We start from the raw sequence: 17,867 nt of genomic DNA on the forward strand, positions 1-17,867 counted from the left end.
GTCCGGCGTGGGGCGGTTTTGCCCCGTATGGCGGAAGCCTCCGCCGCGCTCCTGGGGCTGTGCCCGGTTTTCGCCTCCTCCTGCGTGCCTGCGGACGTACTCTGCACCCGCCGATTGGTACGCACAACTCATCCGCCCGTACGCGGATCCTCTCTCCTGTGCACCTGCACACGATTGCTCACCCCCCTCGTCCTTACCCTCCGTCCATACCCCTCTCGCACCCCCGGCGAACACGCAACACCCTCGTCCTTTCGCAAACTTTCGTCCTGCACCCCCTTCCCCTTGTTTTGTCCACTAACTCTCTTCTCCCTCGCGTATACCGTCTCTCTCACCTCCTGCTCGCCACCTCCGTCGCTCAGGTTTCTCGCTCTCCGTTCTTCCCGTCCGCGCGTTTATCTTCATCGAATCGCGTTCTCGATACTCGAATCTGAACGTCGCTCTCGCAGCCGCATATTCCGCGCCAACCGCCGGGAACGTCGCGGAGGTCCACCGGCGGTTGCTGGTCCCGAGTTCCTCGCACATCCGTGGCTCCAAGGAGCGCGAAACGTATTTCGCGCCGTTCCACACTGGAGCATTCTCTGAGGCCGATCGATTAATCAATCCTCCGCACTGTAACCACAACGTCGCCCAGGAGTCTTCATGTAACGGTCGTTACGATCGATCTCGCGTTAATTTCCCGGACGCCGCGGTTTTTTTTTTTCCCTCCAACTTTCAGCCCGTATCGAATGTTCTTGTGTGGCTACAGCTGCTGCCTCCAGTAAGTTTCTTCGTCTCAAAGTCGACTCTGTAATAATTTTATAAAGATCCGCGCTGGGATGCGGATCCCGTAGTCTCGCTGGAAACCCGATACGTGCCTCAGCCTTTTCGAGCGTAATGCATCGCCAATTTCGAGTGTAATTCCGTTAGCTTGAGACTTGCTTTGTGACTCCGAGCAACTCCGCCTTTGCAACAAATTCACTTAGTGGCAGACAACTTGGCGCATTGTATAACGGCAAACGGGCAAATGTACTTGCCGCATCAAACATTTTTGCGCTTGTTAGACCGTCAAAACCGTTTACGCGATTGTAGAATGACGTGAAAACGCCGGGGCATCGCGGCACGGGTAACGTTTCGCCGGAGCTTTAAAATTATATGGAGATCGTACATTTAAAGACGAAATACGGATTATCTGATTAAAGATATATTTCTGCGCGTAAATCTAGGTATTCGTATTCGCGACGTAACTTTTTTTTTTTACGTAGACGTCTATTTAATTCCGACGCTTCTCCGTAGCTGCCTCGTAATGAGAGATCTACAACGTGAAAACCAAACGAGGTTGCACGTCGGGACGCGCCGCAATTATCCCCAGCTTAAGACTTAACTTACGTCTACAGCGATCTTACAAAACGTAATACTGCTCAACCTCCGCACTCCGCTTTTTTTTTTTTTAACAATAACTAGCCTCCCTCCCTCGCTATCGCATAATATAAAAGCGCTCGCCGCGTGATAAATTATCACGAGAGTACATCGCCTTTTTATGATATTATTTTAATTAAACCGTGAACACACCGTTCCTCTCATCCCCGCTACGTCTTCGTCACCGTTGCAGCGACAACGACGTGCCTAACAGAAAGGCTGGCGTTAACGAGGCATGGCAGCAACCCCTGTCTTACGTTAATATTACAGTGGTTAGATACCCTTTGCGTGCTATCACTCTTTTACGGGCCTTGATCCAGGATAACTTGCGAGCAGTAAGCAAGATAGTACTTAACAACTAGAATATCACTTGAAACCCTTGCAGATAGTTTAACTAAATACAAAATAAATTATTACCGTAATCCTTTTAAAAAGATTGGCTTACGTGCGGCACAATTAATTGAGGCAATATTTGCATATTTAATTCTTCCCTCGTTATTAATCAAAGTCTATTAAAAAAAAAGAAAAAAAAAAAAATTTCTAGACCAAAAATTAATTAATTAATTCGTTATTTAAATTGCTTTATTTAAATGCATGTGCAATAAAATCGCTAAATCGCCGGCGAAAGGCAGAAGCCGCGCAATGCAAGTAAGAAGAAACAAATGGTTGCTTTCTCAATGGAAAAGGCTTAAGTGGCATAAGTTAATAGTATATATATGCAAATAAATCTTTCGTTTGGCCGTTGGGAGTCGAGCTTTAATAAACTTCGCGAGTTTTTCCGTGTGGCGGCCGAGTACCTACCTATGTACCAGCCGTCAAGTGCAGGCTTAGAAGCTTAGCAGCTCGTAAGTACGTATAAACCAGAGCGGAAGTAGCAGAGGGTATGCACGAGAAAGGGAGGAAAACGAGAGAGCGAGCACGACTAAAGCGTAGGACGAGTACAGGGTGATCCGTGTGTCAAAACGGCTTACGAGCCGACTCTGATTTCGTGTAGCTAAGGAAACCTTCGTATCTCTGCGCGAATTAAAGATTCGAAGAATCGCGTCTTCTCTTATAAAATTCAAATTCAAAACACCGGCGGAAGAAGCACGATACGAGGCGCACCGAGATTCCCGAGACAAACAGCCCGCGAAGTAACAATCCTTCGTTAAGGCTTTCTAAGCAAGAATGATGATATGAAAAGTTATGAAAAGCCTCAGAATATTTGTTAATATATATAACAACATAATGACGAGTACTTGAAGGGGACGGTGATTGCACAGAGCACCCTATATATCGGAAGAAAAGTTAGTGCCAGCTAGCGAGAGGGTGCGCGAGCTTTCGCAAATTGAGCACGAGCTTTTCAGTTAATCGTCGCGTTCGTACCCTTCGCTCTCTCAACAGGGTGCTTCCTGCCTCCGCTCCCACCAACCTGTGTGTATGTGTGCGTTTTTTTTTTTTTTTTTTTTTTTCCTTCGTGACGTCCGTCGTTGCGATTCCGCGATCCAACCTGCCGACAACAGTACGGTTCGCTGCTACCTAGAAAACTACGTCGACGAGAGGGCGAGAAAAAAAGGGAAAAAAAAAAAACAGGCCGTGCGATCTACATAGGGAAAAACTGAAAAATGAAAGTCCGCAACACCTAGTAGCCCTCTCTCGACACCGCGCTGCCACCAGATACTCGACGTCGTAGTCGACGTCGTCATCGAGGCGTAGCGTAAAACGGGAGTAGACTTTACTGACGATGAACAATGAACCGGCGACTTTATTCAACCTCAGTTGGACAAATGAATCCCCCCACAACGACGGTGGAATATTAAACGAAAGTTCATACCGCTCGGCGCACCTCATACAGTAACAAATCAGCTACTGAAGCTACTCTATCACTGTTCGCGAGTAAGATTAAGAGAAGCGGACGATAAATTACTTTCCGCGCTTTTTCAATCGCGAAAAATTTGAAACAATATCTGAACGTATTTATTAAAAGCAAGAGTGTATATCCCAGTTTTATTTTCGTCTACCAAACTTGCAACTAAACAGCTAAAAATGTCCCGCCGTCTTAATTAGATATTAACTATGTTTTTCAATAAGCATATTTATAACGATTTTTAATTGCCGTTCTTCAATCATTTCTTAAACATCTCAAATGTCCGAAATATCTGTTAATATCAAATATATCTGGAAACGTCAATGTTTCGTCATAAATTTGGTTATATATATATAATACAATAAGTCACGATAAATAAATGATAATTCAAAATATCAGAATCTCCGGTAATAATGCAAAAATGCTACTATCGCGTATTTAAAACGCAGATTAAAATTAACACGTAATAGATGTAACTCTTAAAACGAAAACCTCCCATTTAATCTCGAAGAGAATTTAGCATGGTGCTACCTCTCGCAAATAATTTCATATGAGAATTTCACATGAAAGAGTTTCTCTCGAGTATCTAATAATATCGGTCTGCGCAATAATCATTTCATCAATTTGTTGCGTATCATCGATGGAGCCTGACGGGAGCTATATTAATTTGCCGCTGTTGGGCCCAGAGGGCATCGATTTGTTCTCGTCGGTTTGCTAACTGGTCGGCCAACACGAAATTGCGATTCCACGATGAATTTATGCAGCCGTGATTCGTTCGACGTCTCTATATAAAACTGTCGTCGCACCCCCCGTCGTTTCTGTCCGCGGCACCAACCCCCGCGGCGATTCGGTATAACGAGTGCACGCACAGGGAATCGCGTGCACCGGTCGCGTTGTAAACTGCTACGATCGCTTTGTCAGGGGAGAGTCGAAACAAATTCAGGGGAAAAAAATATAAAAAATAAAAGAGGGGAGGGGGGAAAAAATGCGACAGGCATCGCATCAAAGAATTGAACGTTCGCGTGCTATTCGTCGGCTCGGTTTCAGGACCCGATCGTCCGAGCGCGCGCGGTCCCGTCTTCCTCGCGGTGCCGCAGAAATGCACCGTGGCCGCGTGAGATCGATACCGTTTTGCACACCTGCCGAGTTTGACGCCTGTTTATCCAGACCGCCTAGAATAACTCGCGATCCCGCGTAACCAAATTACACGAATCGTCGAAGTTCGTAATGATCGCCCCCTCCGCGCCGCGCCGCGCGGCACCCGACCCATCTCCGTTCTCGTTTCCTGCCAGAATTACACGATCCAATTCCTCCTCGTTCCGTATGTCATTTACTCCCTAGCGCGAGAGAGGGTTCTTAAGAGACCTCGTTCAGAAACTAGCGCATTTCGCCCGCCGCCGCTGCCATTCTTACTCGACCGCGGCGAAAATCGCGTCTACGGCCGCCGGTGGCCCACCCGGGCGGCGCAATCGCGCCACGTTATCGAAATGCCAAAGCGTTTTCATCCCGGCGCGCACGAAAGGCACACGCTAATGAATTTCGAAAGGGCTCGCAAACACTCGCTGATTGCTCAATTCGTTGTCCACGTGGACACAAACATTGGCCTTGCGGTGCGCCGTAAATATAACGTCGGGGTTCGACGGGACGCGGATACGGTTACGTTCAACAACCGTGAACCTTCCAAAGAAAGCATAAACAGAATAATTCGAGAAAATGACGCACGAGTGGCACGCCGGAGAGCGATCGTTCAATTATGTAAATGCGGACTGTTTGGACTCGCGCAATGTAACAGTCGACCACGAACACGCAAATGAGAACTGCCCCCGCACTTTGATCATCGTAATCCGTATCGCCGGTCGCACGCGAAACGATTTCCCGAACCACGATTATAACGCTGACTTTCTTTCGGTTGAGGGAATCAGGGGGGAGGGGTCCGTTAATTAGCGACGAGCATTTAGGTACTGCCAGCCCGAGACGCTTTCGTGAAAGACTAAGTACAAACACGAATCGTAAATAGTCGAAACCAATCTCCTTATTTTAAATACGGCAACTTCATAGCACGTAATAATTAACATTCGTATATAAAATAAATATTGCAACTCCGTGTCGGATCCATTAAACGGAACGGTTCGTTTAATTTAAAACGTAAGTGCAAGATAAAGATTTTAGTTATATTACTCTTTTCCTGCTTAATTATTTGTAGCTCGTTACATATGTATGTATTGCTCGATATTCAGTGATGTCCAGCCCGATATTTTTTTAGCGATAAAAGAGCGATATAAGCAAGAGCATATTTTGTTGCGCGATGCGATTATTAAAACCTAGCGCGACTGTTCTAAAAGCGATTCCTGAAAGAGTAAGTATAAATCTTGAATAGCTAAAGATCTTAATAGCTCGCTTATATACGTACACCAAAACTCGTGTCACTCGATTTAACCCAATAAGTTATTTAGAAACTTAAATAATATAATATATAAAGATATCGTGACGCTATTTCGTTCGAATTTAATTTGTATCCTCGACATTTCATCAACGATTGAAAATCCAAAAACAACTTTGTCCTAAAGTCGGCATTAAGTTAAACTAAAATGAAAATCCAGACGCGACAAGTCGGTCTACTGGAAATATGTAATTAATTTTATACGCGCTAATTAAAAATACTTATATGTATTATTCATCGTTGTCGATATATCGCAGTCCGAATGCGCTTCCTCTAATTTATATTTTACGTAAATGAGTCTATTTGCTGCGATCCGATTACAAAGGTCGCGTCAACAGATGTTAATTATTCGCGGCTCGATTGTAATAATCGTAGGAAGTAATTGCGTTTTGAGGGATGATGTTATGGCACGCGGAGGAGCGTCTCGCCTTACTGCCTGCCGACTCGAGTGTCGGCGTGCGCTGGCAGGACAGTCTTCGTGTACGCAGCGTTTTATACATATATATACAACACCACGGTCGCGTGCCAGATTCCGATTTCATTATTACGAACTACCTATCGTAGACAGGTGAGATCTCACACTCGTTGGATAAATAAAATTTATCTCAAATTAATTACCTATTTAAAAAAAAAAAAAAACCTAATGGCTGTTCTTCTTTAATATTGTAAAAAAATCATGCGACTCACCAAACGATGCGCAGCATCCTCCTCTCGTCAGGACGTGTAAGGTCTCGGACTGGGTTCCTTTTCTGCACAAGACTTCTCCGGATTTCCATCTAGAAAAAAAAAAAACGAATTTAAAGTGGACCGTGTAATGTCGTTTCCGGCGCGAGAACGAAAAGAAGAAGCGACGCGAAACACAAGGGGCTCGGGAATACAGTCTGCTTGCAATACGCACCTTTACGAAATGATAAAGAAAGACAGAACGAAAGAAAGAGGGAGAAACAGCCGGACAAGAAGTCTGGAAAGGAAATTAACAACTCCATCTTCTTTCTTTTCTAACGTCAATTTTATTGCGACTTCCTGGCTCCTCGCAGACAAATTCGTCCTGACACCGGATAGCGAATGTCGGTTCTCTGGATTGCTGAGCGAGGCTAGGAACCCGAAGAACCGAGATACGACAGGATACGAGGTGACGAAGGCAAAGTAAGCGTAGTCGATAGCTACGCGACTACACCTACTTTCCTCCGTCTTTTTCAAATTTATTCGTTTTCTCATTACTCTCTGAATGTTTCTCCTTCTAACTTTTTTTTTTTCTTTTTTTTTCTCTTCTCGAATATCCTATACCGTCAATCGACTTCACATATTTTTCGGCCATTCGTCCTGTATCATCTCCCTTTCCGACGTCGCGTTCTCGCGCGAACTCGAGGAACCTCCTCGCGACTCCTTTTCCTCGATTTTCACACTTTAACGCGACATCCGCACGTCTTCGCGACGATACCTATTATACGCCGCGCCCGGGCGACAACGCCATCGATAATGGCAATGACGGCTGCACGTCTTCTCTTTATGCTACCCTTACCGAACCAATCCTTCCTTGCGCTTGTTTGCCGTTCCGCTGCCGCCCGGTCAAACTTTTCCTACCATTTTTCTCGTTTTCCATCGTTCATATTTTCGACATGTCAGAAAAATGTTGCCTGAAACATCTTCTGATTTACGACAGCGCGTGAAAATACAACATAAGTTCCCGGTCAAGCTCCGAGTTCAAACATTAAAAAGAAAAAAAAAAAAAATCGAGGGCACACGAGTACGAGTAAGAGTAACAGAAAAGAAAGAGAAATAAATGTTAAACGATTAAAATGCTCTTGTTTGAAAAAAAAAAAAAAAATAGCGGAAGAAGAAATAATATCTGGGAAACGACGCTTTTTACTGATATGCGGAGCACGTGATAATATCGTGCAAGATATTCCGGCAAGTTTAGCCGTTCTGCGACCCGACATCGTGTATATAGAGCTCCGGTTTTTTTTATTTCATTCGAAGTTAAAGGATTAAACCCTTCGTGCTTCTTGCGCAAACGTATTTATCTGTATGGCAATTTTCCAAATGCCCCGAGCTTAATAGATATTTTTACACGCTTTCCTATCGATAATAAAATGTTTATAAAATCTTGACGCGAGAGAAGAGAGAAGAGAAAAAAAAAAGAAAAACCCGGAAGGTCTTTTACTTCGTTTAGACTTTTATACACTCCATTTATCATGCCGCCCACCGCGTGATTTATCAATTATTCATACCATTCGTTATTCATGAAGAAAAGTTTGGTACTAATAATCATCACTTAATTCTACTTGGCATTCAGTCGTCTTCGTTACTTACAAAAAGAAGGTCACCGATGAAAAAGGCTGGGATCGTGCCTCCGTTAAATGCGCCGGGAAGAAATTCGTAAACATCCTGGAACGCCGAAGATTCCGCTGCCGGGCTTTCTAAAACACAAGATAAATATAATTTGTAGACTTTTTACAATGTATTGAAAAAATAAAAAAGTTATCTATTTATTTTAGCAGTTCATTGTCTTCCTTCTCCAAAACGGCTTAAATAGATTTACGGCTAATCCTATCATAATATCCAATATTCTTTTGACCGGGGAATGAAAGTTTTATTTTTACAGCCTCGCAAATTAGCATACGCGTATCGGAAAAATAGATTCGCGGCCACCAGTTGGTTAAAAATTCGGCGAAATTAGCGAGGAACGCGACTGCCTAAAAGTAAACGATGCAACGGGGTATACGCAAAAAAAAAAAAAAAAAAGACTGAACGTGGCAAGTTCGATTGGGTTTGCCGGGCCGGAAAAACGGCACGACAAGTAGTCGGCGCGTTCAGAATTCCGCAGGAATTCCCGGAGTCTCTTCCCCAATGGGTAATAACGAGGATTCGGCCTCGTTTATCACCACTTGTAGCTCCATCCCTGACCTGACCACCCGCAAGCCCACGAGCGGGGGCGGCTCACCCTCGGCTCACCTCCGGCTCGTGCGCGCAAAAGGGATGAATCCAACGCTCCCTGCGTCTATCTCGCTCCCGACACCGCTGCGTCGCGACACGTGAACGCCACCCACACCCTTCCCTCATCGGCCCCTTATTTTCAACCGGTTCTCCAACCGACGCTCGCCGCCTACCCCGGAAACGCTCGCGGCTCGGTTATAGCGAGCCGAGGGGAGAGTAGATATAGTGAGGAAGGTTACCGTGTGCGGATTATGCAAGTGTGCGTCGGCACGTGTGTGACCTCTACACCGACAAGAATCTACTGTACACTGCGGACGCTTGTCGCTCACGCGGGCCTCTGTTGACCGATATCGTTGGCCTTTAAGATTGCCCAGAGTTGACTCCGAGTTTCAGACCCAAGATGACTTTTAACATTTCCGTGACGCGCGCTTTAATCTTCCGCGAGATAAACAATTACGCAATCTTCGTAAGGTGATTCGGAAGATCCCGCTCCGATCCCCGCGCACCGGAACGGAAAATAATACACGGGACAAAATCTAATAATCCCGTCTGACAATAAGTGCGCAAGAGCTCCCATGAGAAGTTATACGTTTCGATTTATTCTCTATGAGTTTAATTCGCCGTTGATAAAAGAATTATTCAGCCGTTAGCGAGCGCAGATGTAATCGCAACATCCGGAGCCGGAGATTTCTTGCCGAGTAGCTATTTGTTGAAAAGGAGGACGGGAAGGCCAGGGGATTGCGCAAAACCGTTCGTCGGCAGGATCTCGCGGCTGTCGCCGCTTCTCTCTTTCGCTCTTTCGCTTCGAAGGAGTCTCAAAACCGTTCGCCAAAAACGAATCCTGTATATAACGCGAAGCCTGAGCGATTTCGCCGTTTGGAACTGCGTATAAAATGCATCGCCCTTCCCAAGCTCGCGATTTGCCGCATGAATTTAAAGCGTGTCCCAAAGCTCTCTCCTATCGGAACACCGAGGTAATATTCAAGCGTGGTAAATATTGCACGGCGAAAGGTGTACGATGTGAATTAATGTCAACCGCACTGGTCGCGCTGGTCTCGGTTTTCCTATTTTTTTTTTTTTTCTTTTTTTTTCCTCTCCTTTCTTTTAATTATTGAATGTGTTTCGCGAGCACGGCGTTTTTGCATGAAAAATAAAGGCAAAAGCGCACGATCAGAAAGAACGCGCGGCCGACGCGACAGATTGCTCTTCTCCCTCGCTCACCTCCGCCTCATCCGCCTTTCGATTCCTGTCCGAGCGTGCCGAGGTTTAAATGCGTTTTAAAGTTTCACAGCGAAGGCGTGTAAACGGCCCATAATGTCTCGAACGACTCTAGACATCGCCTTTTATCTCCCGGTCCTCTCGTCGCCTCGCTCTCGCTCGCCCATTCATTATTCCGTGAATAAATAATCGCGCGGACGCTCGCGCTCGCGCGCGCGAAAGCCTGATGAAAATTTCAATCGATGGCTTTTCGCCCGTCCACTATTCCAAAATTATTCATCGATCACCCGCGCGCTCCTTCCACGCCGATCTTCCCCACGTCGCGATACTCTCGACGGTGACGACAATGATAGTTCCGGCAGGAGAAATCCCTCTTGGTCGTTTAAACGTTACAAAAAGAGGCGTGCGAGTATGAATAGATGGAAAACGCTGGTTAAAACGATTCAGTTCTCTGCATACTTGAAAAGGTATTAAATCTCAAAGTTTCCTCTCTTCCTCTCTCACTCTTTCCCTTCCTCTCTACCTTTTTATCTCTTCTCTCTAGATTTATATTCATATATTAACAATCTATTTTTTCAGGATTTTGCAAAATAACTTCCTTTTAATAATTTTTGAAATAATAATGCACCAGCATGCAGATATCACTCTGTTGATAGTAAAGTATAATCCTCTCTTACGTTTTTAATTGCCGGTTCGTGCATCGAGCAACGACCAAACGAATTTACCAGCTCTCTCATTCGAGAGAGAACGAAAGAAAGAGAGAAAGAGAGCGCGGAGCGAGAGAAAGGCCGGTGAAAACGAGAGAAGAATAGAAAAAGAGAGAAAGAGAGAGAATCAACTGCGAACTTCCATCGTGTCACGTAGCACCTAATCCAGGTCAACGGAATTGAATTTAGAACTCAGCCAGGCTATAGTAGTTATATACCGCTCGGTAGGTACCTGGCGTTGTCTCTTCGTGTAGGCAAAGCGTTTCCGGGTTCACATTAAAAAAGATTTCATCGCTCTTGGATTTTGCTGGACCACGATTAGCTGGACCTAGAAAAAAAAAGAGAGAGAAAAGAATATATAGACTATAAATTACAATTCTATATAAAAAATAAAATAAAGGACATGTGCTTGACCTACATAGCATAGGTGTGACGGCGAATATTAGTCAATATCCTGACAGATCCAAGGATAGTCCGAACATTAATACTGCTGCTATTTATAACGTGCGTTCGTTCGAGTCGCATTTTTACGAAGATATCTAAAAAAAAAAAGAACATATATTATGACTTAGGCAAAAATCAGCATCTATCAAATCCCGTTTTTATTCGTTCGCTCGAGCTTAGATCATAGAATATGCCTTCCCGCTTATAAATAATATTATATATTTCTCCCTAAATAAGATCTCATTTCTGAATGCTCCCCATTCAATTTATCAGCGGCAGTTTCATCTTTTTAATAGCGCGCGATCGTTCGCGGAGATTCAAAACCTGGCTGTACGACGCGCGATATCGAACGGCATGTGCAGCAGAGACAGAGAGTAGAACAAGACTAATCCCGCTAATGTCTCGTCGATGTAGTGGTACGTAACGGGACCTAATCGCTGATACGCCCTTCATCCTCGCAGCCGGCGAGCCAGCGAGCGAGCGAGCGAACGGAGAGAAGCGAGATCCGACTTTCGACGCTGGCTAGGGATCTTACTTGTCTCGCTTCCGTTTGCTTCCTTATCGGAGCGCGCGCTCAATCGTAATCTCTTTCTCTCTCAATCCTATCGGCGTTCGCGGAACGCGTATCTGTGCACATGCACGCGCGAATGAAACGCATATGACGTCCGCGGCGTTTCCTCGTTCCTTCGCGCGGACGGCCGCCTGCGTACGCGGCCCCGTAAAGCTCCGATCCTTCCACGACGCGCATTTACAGAGCGGAGAATTCCGGGAGCGGAACGCCGGTGCTCTCTTCGCACCGGCGGTCCCCGGGCATGGGAAATAATAGCCGAGTGATAGAGTCGAGCGCAGGGAATTTTTATAGCTAAATCGATGTTGCACGCGCGCGGGTCGCGGCTCGCGGGCGACCAGAGAGGGACGACGGAGGCGAGAAGAAGCGAGGACGGCGGTTCGGTGACGCGGAAGCGCGAGGGAACGGAGGGAAAAAGGAGGATTTCTCCTCTCGGTCTCCTCGCCGAGGGAGTGGGAACCGAGTGAGCGGCACGGCGTGACAGAGCGAGGAGCGAAGGGCGCTAGAAATCTGGGGCGGGGATAGATCCGGGCTTTGCGCTCTGCACGCGACCTTGAATGCCAGCCAGCCTAGACCTTGCCTCCGCTCGCTTCGCCTAAGCCCGGAGAGGCCGCGGGACTGTTGTTTCAAGCAACACGCCGCGCGGCGACGGCGACTCGAGGTAGACTTGCTCGCTCGCGATCGACCGTCTCGCTCTTTCGCGTCGATTACGTAAAAGAGACGGGTCGCCCAAAGGACACGGCGGATCTACATTTTCCGCTATTCGCGAGCACGAAGCGGGGATCGCGCTGAAGCGGACCTTTACGTAACGAGCGAACGGACGCTAGAAAAGATATGGAGGACGCGCGTACCTAACAAATGAGCGGGTTCGATCATTCCGGCTCTGGTATCCCGGCCATAATCCGCACATCGTTTTCCCGAAGACGAATCGCTCGCGGCGGAAATTGATTCGGCAAACCGGTAGGCGGCATTCGTCGGTCGAAAGTTCAATTTAAAAGTTTTCTCGCCTCGGAAAAAAAATGGAGGCGCGAAGCGTACTCGGGAGACGCGGAACGGGTCGATCGATCAACGGGCACCCGGAGAAGCGCAGACGGCAGGCGGGCAGCGGGAATCAAGCGTTTGCGTTTTCTGACCGTCGATGTTATTAATGACGCCCGGAATTGGCGCGCCAGGCGGTTTTCAGAGCGCAAGTCGGTCCCGGTCGCGCGATTTCCATCTCGGCCGGCGATAATCCCGAGCGGCTGCGCGGCGAAAGCGCGGCGTTGCGTGGCGAAGAAGAAGAGCCGGGAAGGACGAACGGGACGGGCCCCGGGCCCCCCTTTTACCCCCCTCGGTATCGCGGAAGAAGAAAAGGATTCCGGCGCGCGTGTTCGCTGCTCGCTGGAGCGATCGCTCGGCGCGCGGGAACGTTGGGTGGGATCATAACGGAATGGCGACCGGGCCGAGCCGCACCTAGGCGGATACAGCCGACCTAGCCGTCGATTCGCGCTCGCATTATCATCTTACCTAGCCACCATCTCCAGCCGCCTTCTTTTTCCTTCACGTACCGTGCGAAGCCGATCAGATCGCAACGTCATCTGCCGTCGCGAATCCAAATCCAAGATCGTCGCGGTCTGATCCTTTCAGCTCCGCTGCGCGAGCGTGAATCCGCGCGAGCCGCGCGAATCGGCCGGCAGGGCGCAGCATGCGCCTAACTTCGCGCGGCGCCTCGGCCGAGTCGACGTCGCGTTGGCGTTGATCGAAATGGCGCCGCCTAACGGCCGACTCGCGTCTAGCATTTCGTTCGAACGGGCCGCAAAGAAGATTAGACCGGCGTATCGGACCACCCGCTCTCTGTAACCGAAGTTGCTGGCTCCACTAGATAAGAACTCGTTCTTCGTCGCACAGCGCCTAGAAAGACAGGTATTCCCGATTAGCCTGAGCGAGCCGATGCCGCGCGATCTAGATCGATATACGCGAATAACGCGGGTAGAGATTAACCTAACACCGTGCCGAATCTCTTCCGATAGCTCGGCATTTCGATGCGGACTTTCGTACAGTCCCCGAATTCGCGTGCATATAAATTTCACGTAACGACATCATTGAACACTAGGACGTTAAAATTCGTTAAGTCCCTTTCGCCAATTTACAGATTTTCTCTCCGCGTTATTTCACGAGCCGTGCTATTATTTTGGATTAGCGGCGGCCAAAGTAAAAAGGTCGCTATTGTCAGTTCGATAAACACTTGTTTTTCTCAAACAATCGGCCCTGTATTCGGAACATGCTCTCGTCGGCAAATAAATACGCGTATTTATTTTTGAAATTATACAACATAAGTAATTAAATTAAACGCGCATATTTATGTTGATTAAACAGAATGTAAGCAGCCCCAAACAATATTAAATCCCTGATTAAAATAATTAAGTGATAAAGAGTAATCGCCAGGAACCGGTTACATCAATTTATTTTGGCGAGATTAAAAGCGCGTCTATATTTATCTAAGTGATAAAGCTCGCCGGGGACAAAGCGAAATAAGCTTAAAAATTGTTCGCCTGATTTTTCATTTCTCTCTTTGAACATTTACGTATCGAATGGGCATTTCAATTTCATTAAATGCAAATAATAATGAGGAAATAATATGATTTTCTAGATTAAAGCTGCGTGTAAAATATAATACATTATCAACGACTCGTCGTTTTAAAATTGCAATAAAATTAAGTGTCCTGTACCTATCGGCTTATTTAAATAAATCATGAAGAACTGGCGACAATAAAAAAAAAAAAAAAAATTATACCTCGAATTTTATCTGCAGTAGTTTCATTTAATAAAAAAAAGAAATATTTTTTTATTTATTCGCGCTGGTTCTCCGTCGTTTATTCCGTTCTCAAACTACACGTGATTCTAACATGCGACGTAACTCTCACATATTTTTATCATTTGCATGCCGGGCAATAAAAAAGACAAAAGAAAGGAAAAAGAAAGTAAAGAAAAAAAAGAATACGTTAGACTTTAGGTACCGTAATGGGAGCTTTCCATGTAGTGATAAACAACCAACGTCAATATGTAACTCTTCAACCATCTGCGAACGCAGCACAGACAAAAAAATGACTGCTTTGAATAGAGCACTCTATACAAAAAGTAATTCGAGCCCGCGTTGGCCTTCTCCGTAACTGAAAGACGATTCTTTGTCTTCGTAGCTCCCTGCTGATCCGAGCGACGACCAACGATGATATTTGTCGCGATCCCATCGTCGATGTCATTCGTCTAACTTCGCGTTGTTCGGCGAAGACGCTGGAACAGTTTCGAACGAATGGCTACTCGAGCGGGAGAGGTGACGATAAAATAAGTGATTTGCGCACCAGGGCGTGCGAGTGTTCATAGGTAAGCCGGCATACGAAGAAGCAGCGGACAACGCTTCGAACGCAGTTTTTTTGCGCGGCTGGGTCGTCATTCATCACCGCATCGCTATCGATCGGCCAGTTATAGGGTTATAGCTGCGATCGGTGTCACTCATGGATATACCGTCCGTCAAGATGTCGAGGAAGAGACAGGCGCCTCCGTGCTACAGAGTCCCCGACATCAAGCTGAGGAACGTGATTTGCGTCTGCTGCAAGAAAAAGTTTTACGTCCCAGGTAACGTGCCACGATATGTATAACTCTGCTACACCGCATCGTCGCAACGTGTCGCGCTTATCGATTTCGTACGCCGGTGCAACGACTGCCGGCACCGGAATTATATTATCAGTAACGTGTAAAATAAAGACGAGGCGAGGTGACGCTTAACGCAGGCCGACGATGCCGGTGAACGCGACGTGCTTGCGAGGATCGAGCGAGCCTGCCTTTTTTCACTTTGCTCGCGAGAAAGAACCGTGTGCCGGTGAAGAGGTTAGGTTTCGTTATATCTTCTGTAAATCTCATGACTCGAATATTACTTTTCTTTGTATTTGCTTCGACATAGCATTATTCAATGTATATTTACGGCGAGTTAATTAGAGACTGTACCTTTTATGTGTAAATGCGTTTTGTATGTAACTTCACTTTTTTTTTTTTTTGCATAAAAAGAATATTGTTTTACATATTGTAGACTGAGAATATTAAATCTTATAGATATTAAATTGTCTTAACAGCAGATGTGAATTATATGATGTTGCAATGAAACTGATGGAAATAAAGTTAAATTAAAGTGGCATTTTTTGTTAAAATTGTTACAGATCTGTCCAATCTCAATGGGATGACAAATGAGACCCTGATACCTTTGTTGTTGGATTGTGGGCATCCAATATGTGATAAATGTATCAGCATCAAGATAATTAAAAAATGTCCTTCCTGTAATAAAAATGTTGTAATCAATAATCAGAACTTTCATCTCCCATTAAATATATATGGACTAGGACTGATTATATCATCAAATAATCGTTTTCTGGAATATGATGATGAACAATTTCTGTTTTGTCCCAATTCTTGCTCACAAACACGTCAGATATCCAAGCAAGGTTAGAGAATGTTGTACATAAGCTGAAATTAAATAATTTAAGAACAATGAATACTTAATACATGTGTTTGGTTATAGGAAATTGCCATGAATGTGGAACTCAAGCTAATATTAACTGCCCGCAATGCATGGTCCTCTATTGTTACGACTGCTATTCCAAAGTAAATGACATATCTTAAGCAAACAATATTTAACCCGATAAAGTATATTTGTAATGTCTTACGTTTTAATTCTATTATTTTTCCAGATTCATGGAAAGGCTTTACAAAATCACACACAGATTCCAATATATGATGGGACCTTGTCGAATCCTGGTGTTATATTCAGTCGTTGTTCCTCAAAATGCTCCGAAATGCTAAAGTATTTTTGTAAAGACTGTAATATGGCATGTTGCTCTAATTGTACTTTATGCTCACACAAAATGCACGATTATGTACCAATATCGCAAAAGGTTGGTATTACTCAACTAATAAAAAGTTGTATTATTGCGAAAGAGTTTAACAATTTATGTTTTATTGGCAGAACGAGACCCTGCTGCCGGAGCTCAACGAAACTTTCGTGCAGATCGAGGAGACGTTGCTGCGAGTCTGCGAGACAAAAGAGGTGAGTCTATATATTCATTTAATATTATTCCTAGTGAGAAAAATTGTTTAATTGTTGCAAGGTATGCCAGAGTACAGTAAATAAATAAATTAATTTATTACTATTTTAACAAAACATTCGGTAGGAAAAAGATTAATATATCATTATCTTGCGACATTTAATTCAATATCGTTCACTATTTTTCTACGCTTGATATTTGCAATGAAAACATTAATTATATTTTCAATGCATAACAATATTTCAAGTATTAATGTTATTTGCTGTTGAGATGTACAAATTTTATTCCATAAATATTGCACAACTGTACAGAAATTTATACTGAATTTTATATCAGATTTATATCAAAAGTTAATAATATCGAATCGTAAATAATTATCGGTAAATTATGCATTTTAAATTTATTACAACTAATTAATATGTATTGGAAACAATGTCATTTATTAATAGTATTATTTACGCTGTTTGAAGAGACACAATTATCTGTAGTCCGTTTTAAAAGTGATGACTTATTACGACTGAAAATTATGATAAATTCAGACCATTATTGTAGACCGAAAGCAATAAAAAACCGCGTGACAGGCGGGCTCATTTTTCGTGATAAATAATATACAATAACGTACGCATATGACTAGAGGGGATATAAAAAATATCTAGTATCATCAGCCGCTTCATACCCGTAAAGACCATGAGATAATTTAATAACTTATTTTACGTGCGATGTGATTTACTCTACACTTAAATCACATCTCTTTATCATATATATATATATTGCACTTTTTCGAGACTGCGAGGTTGTGGCCTTGCAATTCGCGACATCCTTTTGTTTTTCATTACAATGGCAACGAGTCAGGTATTATTAAGACTAAATTATTTAGTATATAGCGCTCTAATTAACGCGTTTACTCTTCGTCGTTCGCCGTTTGCGATTTACCTTTATTGTGCTTGCTCTTCTCTTCTTGCTGTTTCTTAAGCTTCTTTTCCTTCATTTTTGCTTCCATTTCCTTAAACTTGAGCTCCAAATATCGATCTACTTCCGGGCCGGTAAAATCCTCGGGGAATTTAGGCATAATTGGCAGAATGTATTTATACAGTCTTTCGTTTAGTACATAAAGTTGGGTAGTCGTTTCGCATTTTACATTGAACCACCAATCGCAGGTCAATGCCACCTGACTAAATATCGTTCCGTTCGGGCATAAAAATGATGATTTGCCGCCGTTCAGATCGCAATAATGCCACAC

At 44.6% G+C, this 17,867-nt stretch overlaps 3 protein-coding genes across 11 annotated transcripts in view; 1 reads left to right on the top strand and 2 right to left on the bottom strand.

Moving 5' to 3' along the window:
* Positions 1 to 11,053, bottom strand: part of LOC139102987 (protein tramtrack, beta isoform-like) — a 69,790-nt gene extending 58,737 nt beyond the window's left edge. The window contains exons 1-4 of one of the 5 annotated variants that reach the window (XM_070657264.1): positions 10,962 to 11,049; positions 10,776 to 10,871; positions 7,995 to 8,101; positions 6,369 to 6,457 (exon numbers count right to left, since the gene is read on the bottom strand). In XM_070657264.1, coding sequence (XP_070513365.1) covers positions 6,369 to 6,457; positions 7,995 to 8,068 — 163 coding nt within the window. In that variant the 5' untranslated portion in view covers positions 8,069 to 8,101; positions 10,776 to 10,871; positions 10,962 to 11,049. Of the gene's footprint in view, positions 1 to 6,368; positions 6,458 to 7,994; positions 8,102 to 10,775; positions 10,872 to 10,961 lie in introns of those variants that run through there. The other 4 variants (XM_070657266.1, XM_070657262.1, XM_070657258.1 and 1 more) reach the window with 4 other exon arrangements.
* A 2,298-nt stretch (positions 11,054 to 13,351) lies between these two features.
* Positions 13,352 to 17,867, top strand: part of Qin (tudor domain-containing protein qin) — a 139,428-nt gene continuing 134,912 nt past the window's right edge. Inside the window, exons 1-6 of one of the 2 annotated variants that reach the window (XM_070657226.1) lie at positions 13,352 to 13,457; positions 14,732 to 15,167; positions 15,746 to 16,027; positions 16,105 to 16,187; positions 16,274 to 16,477; positions 16,549 to 16,629. In XM_070657226.1, coding sequence (XP_070513327.1) covers positions 15,047 to 15,167; positions 15,746 to 16,027; positions 16,105 to 16,187; positions 16,274 to 16,477; positions 16,549 to 16,629 — 771 coding nt within the window. In that variant the 5' untranslated portion in view covers positions 13,352 to 13,457; positions 14,732 to 15,046. Of the gene's footprint in view, positions 13,458 to 14,731; positions 15,168 to 15,223; positions 15,420 to 15,745; positions 16,028 to 16,104; positions 16,188 to 16,273; positions 16,478 to 16,548; positions 16,630 to 17,867 lie in introns of those variants that run through there. The other variant, XM_070657227.1, reaches the window with a different exon arrangement.
* Positions 16,889 to 17,867, bottom strand: part of LOC139102985 (uncharacterized) — a 52,223-nt gene continuing 51,244 nt past the window's right edge. For all 4 annotated transcript variants that reach the window (XM_070657254.1, XM_070657252.1, XM_070657253.1 and 1 more), the window contains one exon: positions 16,889 to 17,867. In XM_070657254.1, the coding sequence (XP_070513355.1) occupies positions 17,529 to 17,867 (339 nt within the window). In that variant the 3' untranslated portion in view covers positions 16,889 to 17,528.

This window comes from Cardiocondyla obscurior, linkage group LG05 (genome assembly GCF_019399895.1).
Source record: "Cardiocondyla obscurior isolate alpha-2009 linkage group LG05, Cobs3.1, whole genome shotgun sequence".
Classification (NCBI taxonomy): domain Eukaryota; kingdom Metazoa; phylum Arthropoda; class Insecta; order Hymenoptera; family Formicidae; genus Cardiocondyla; species Cardiocondyla obscurior.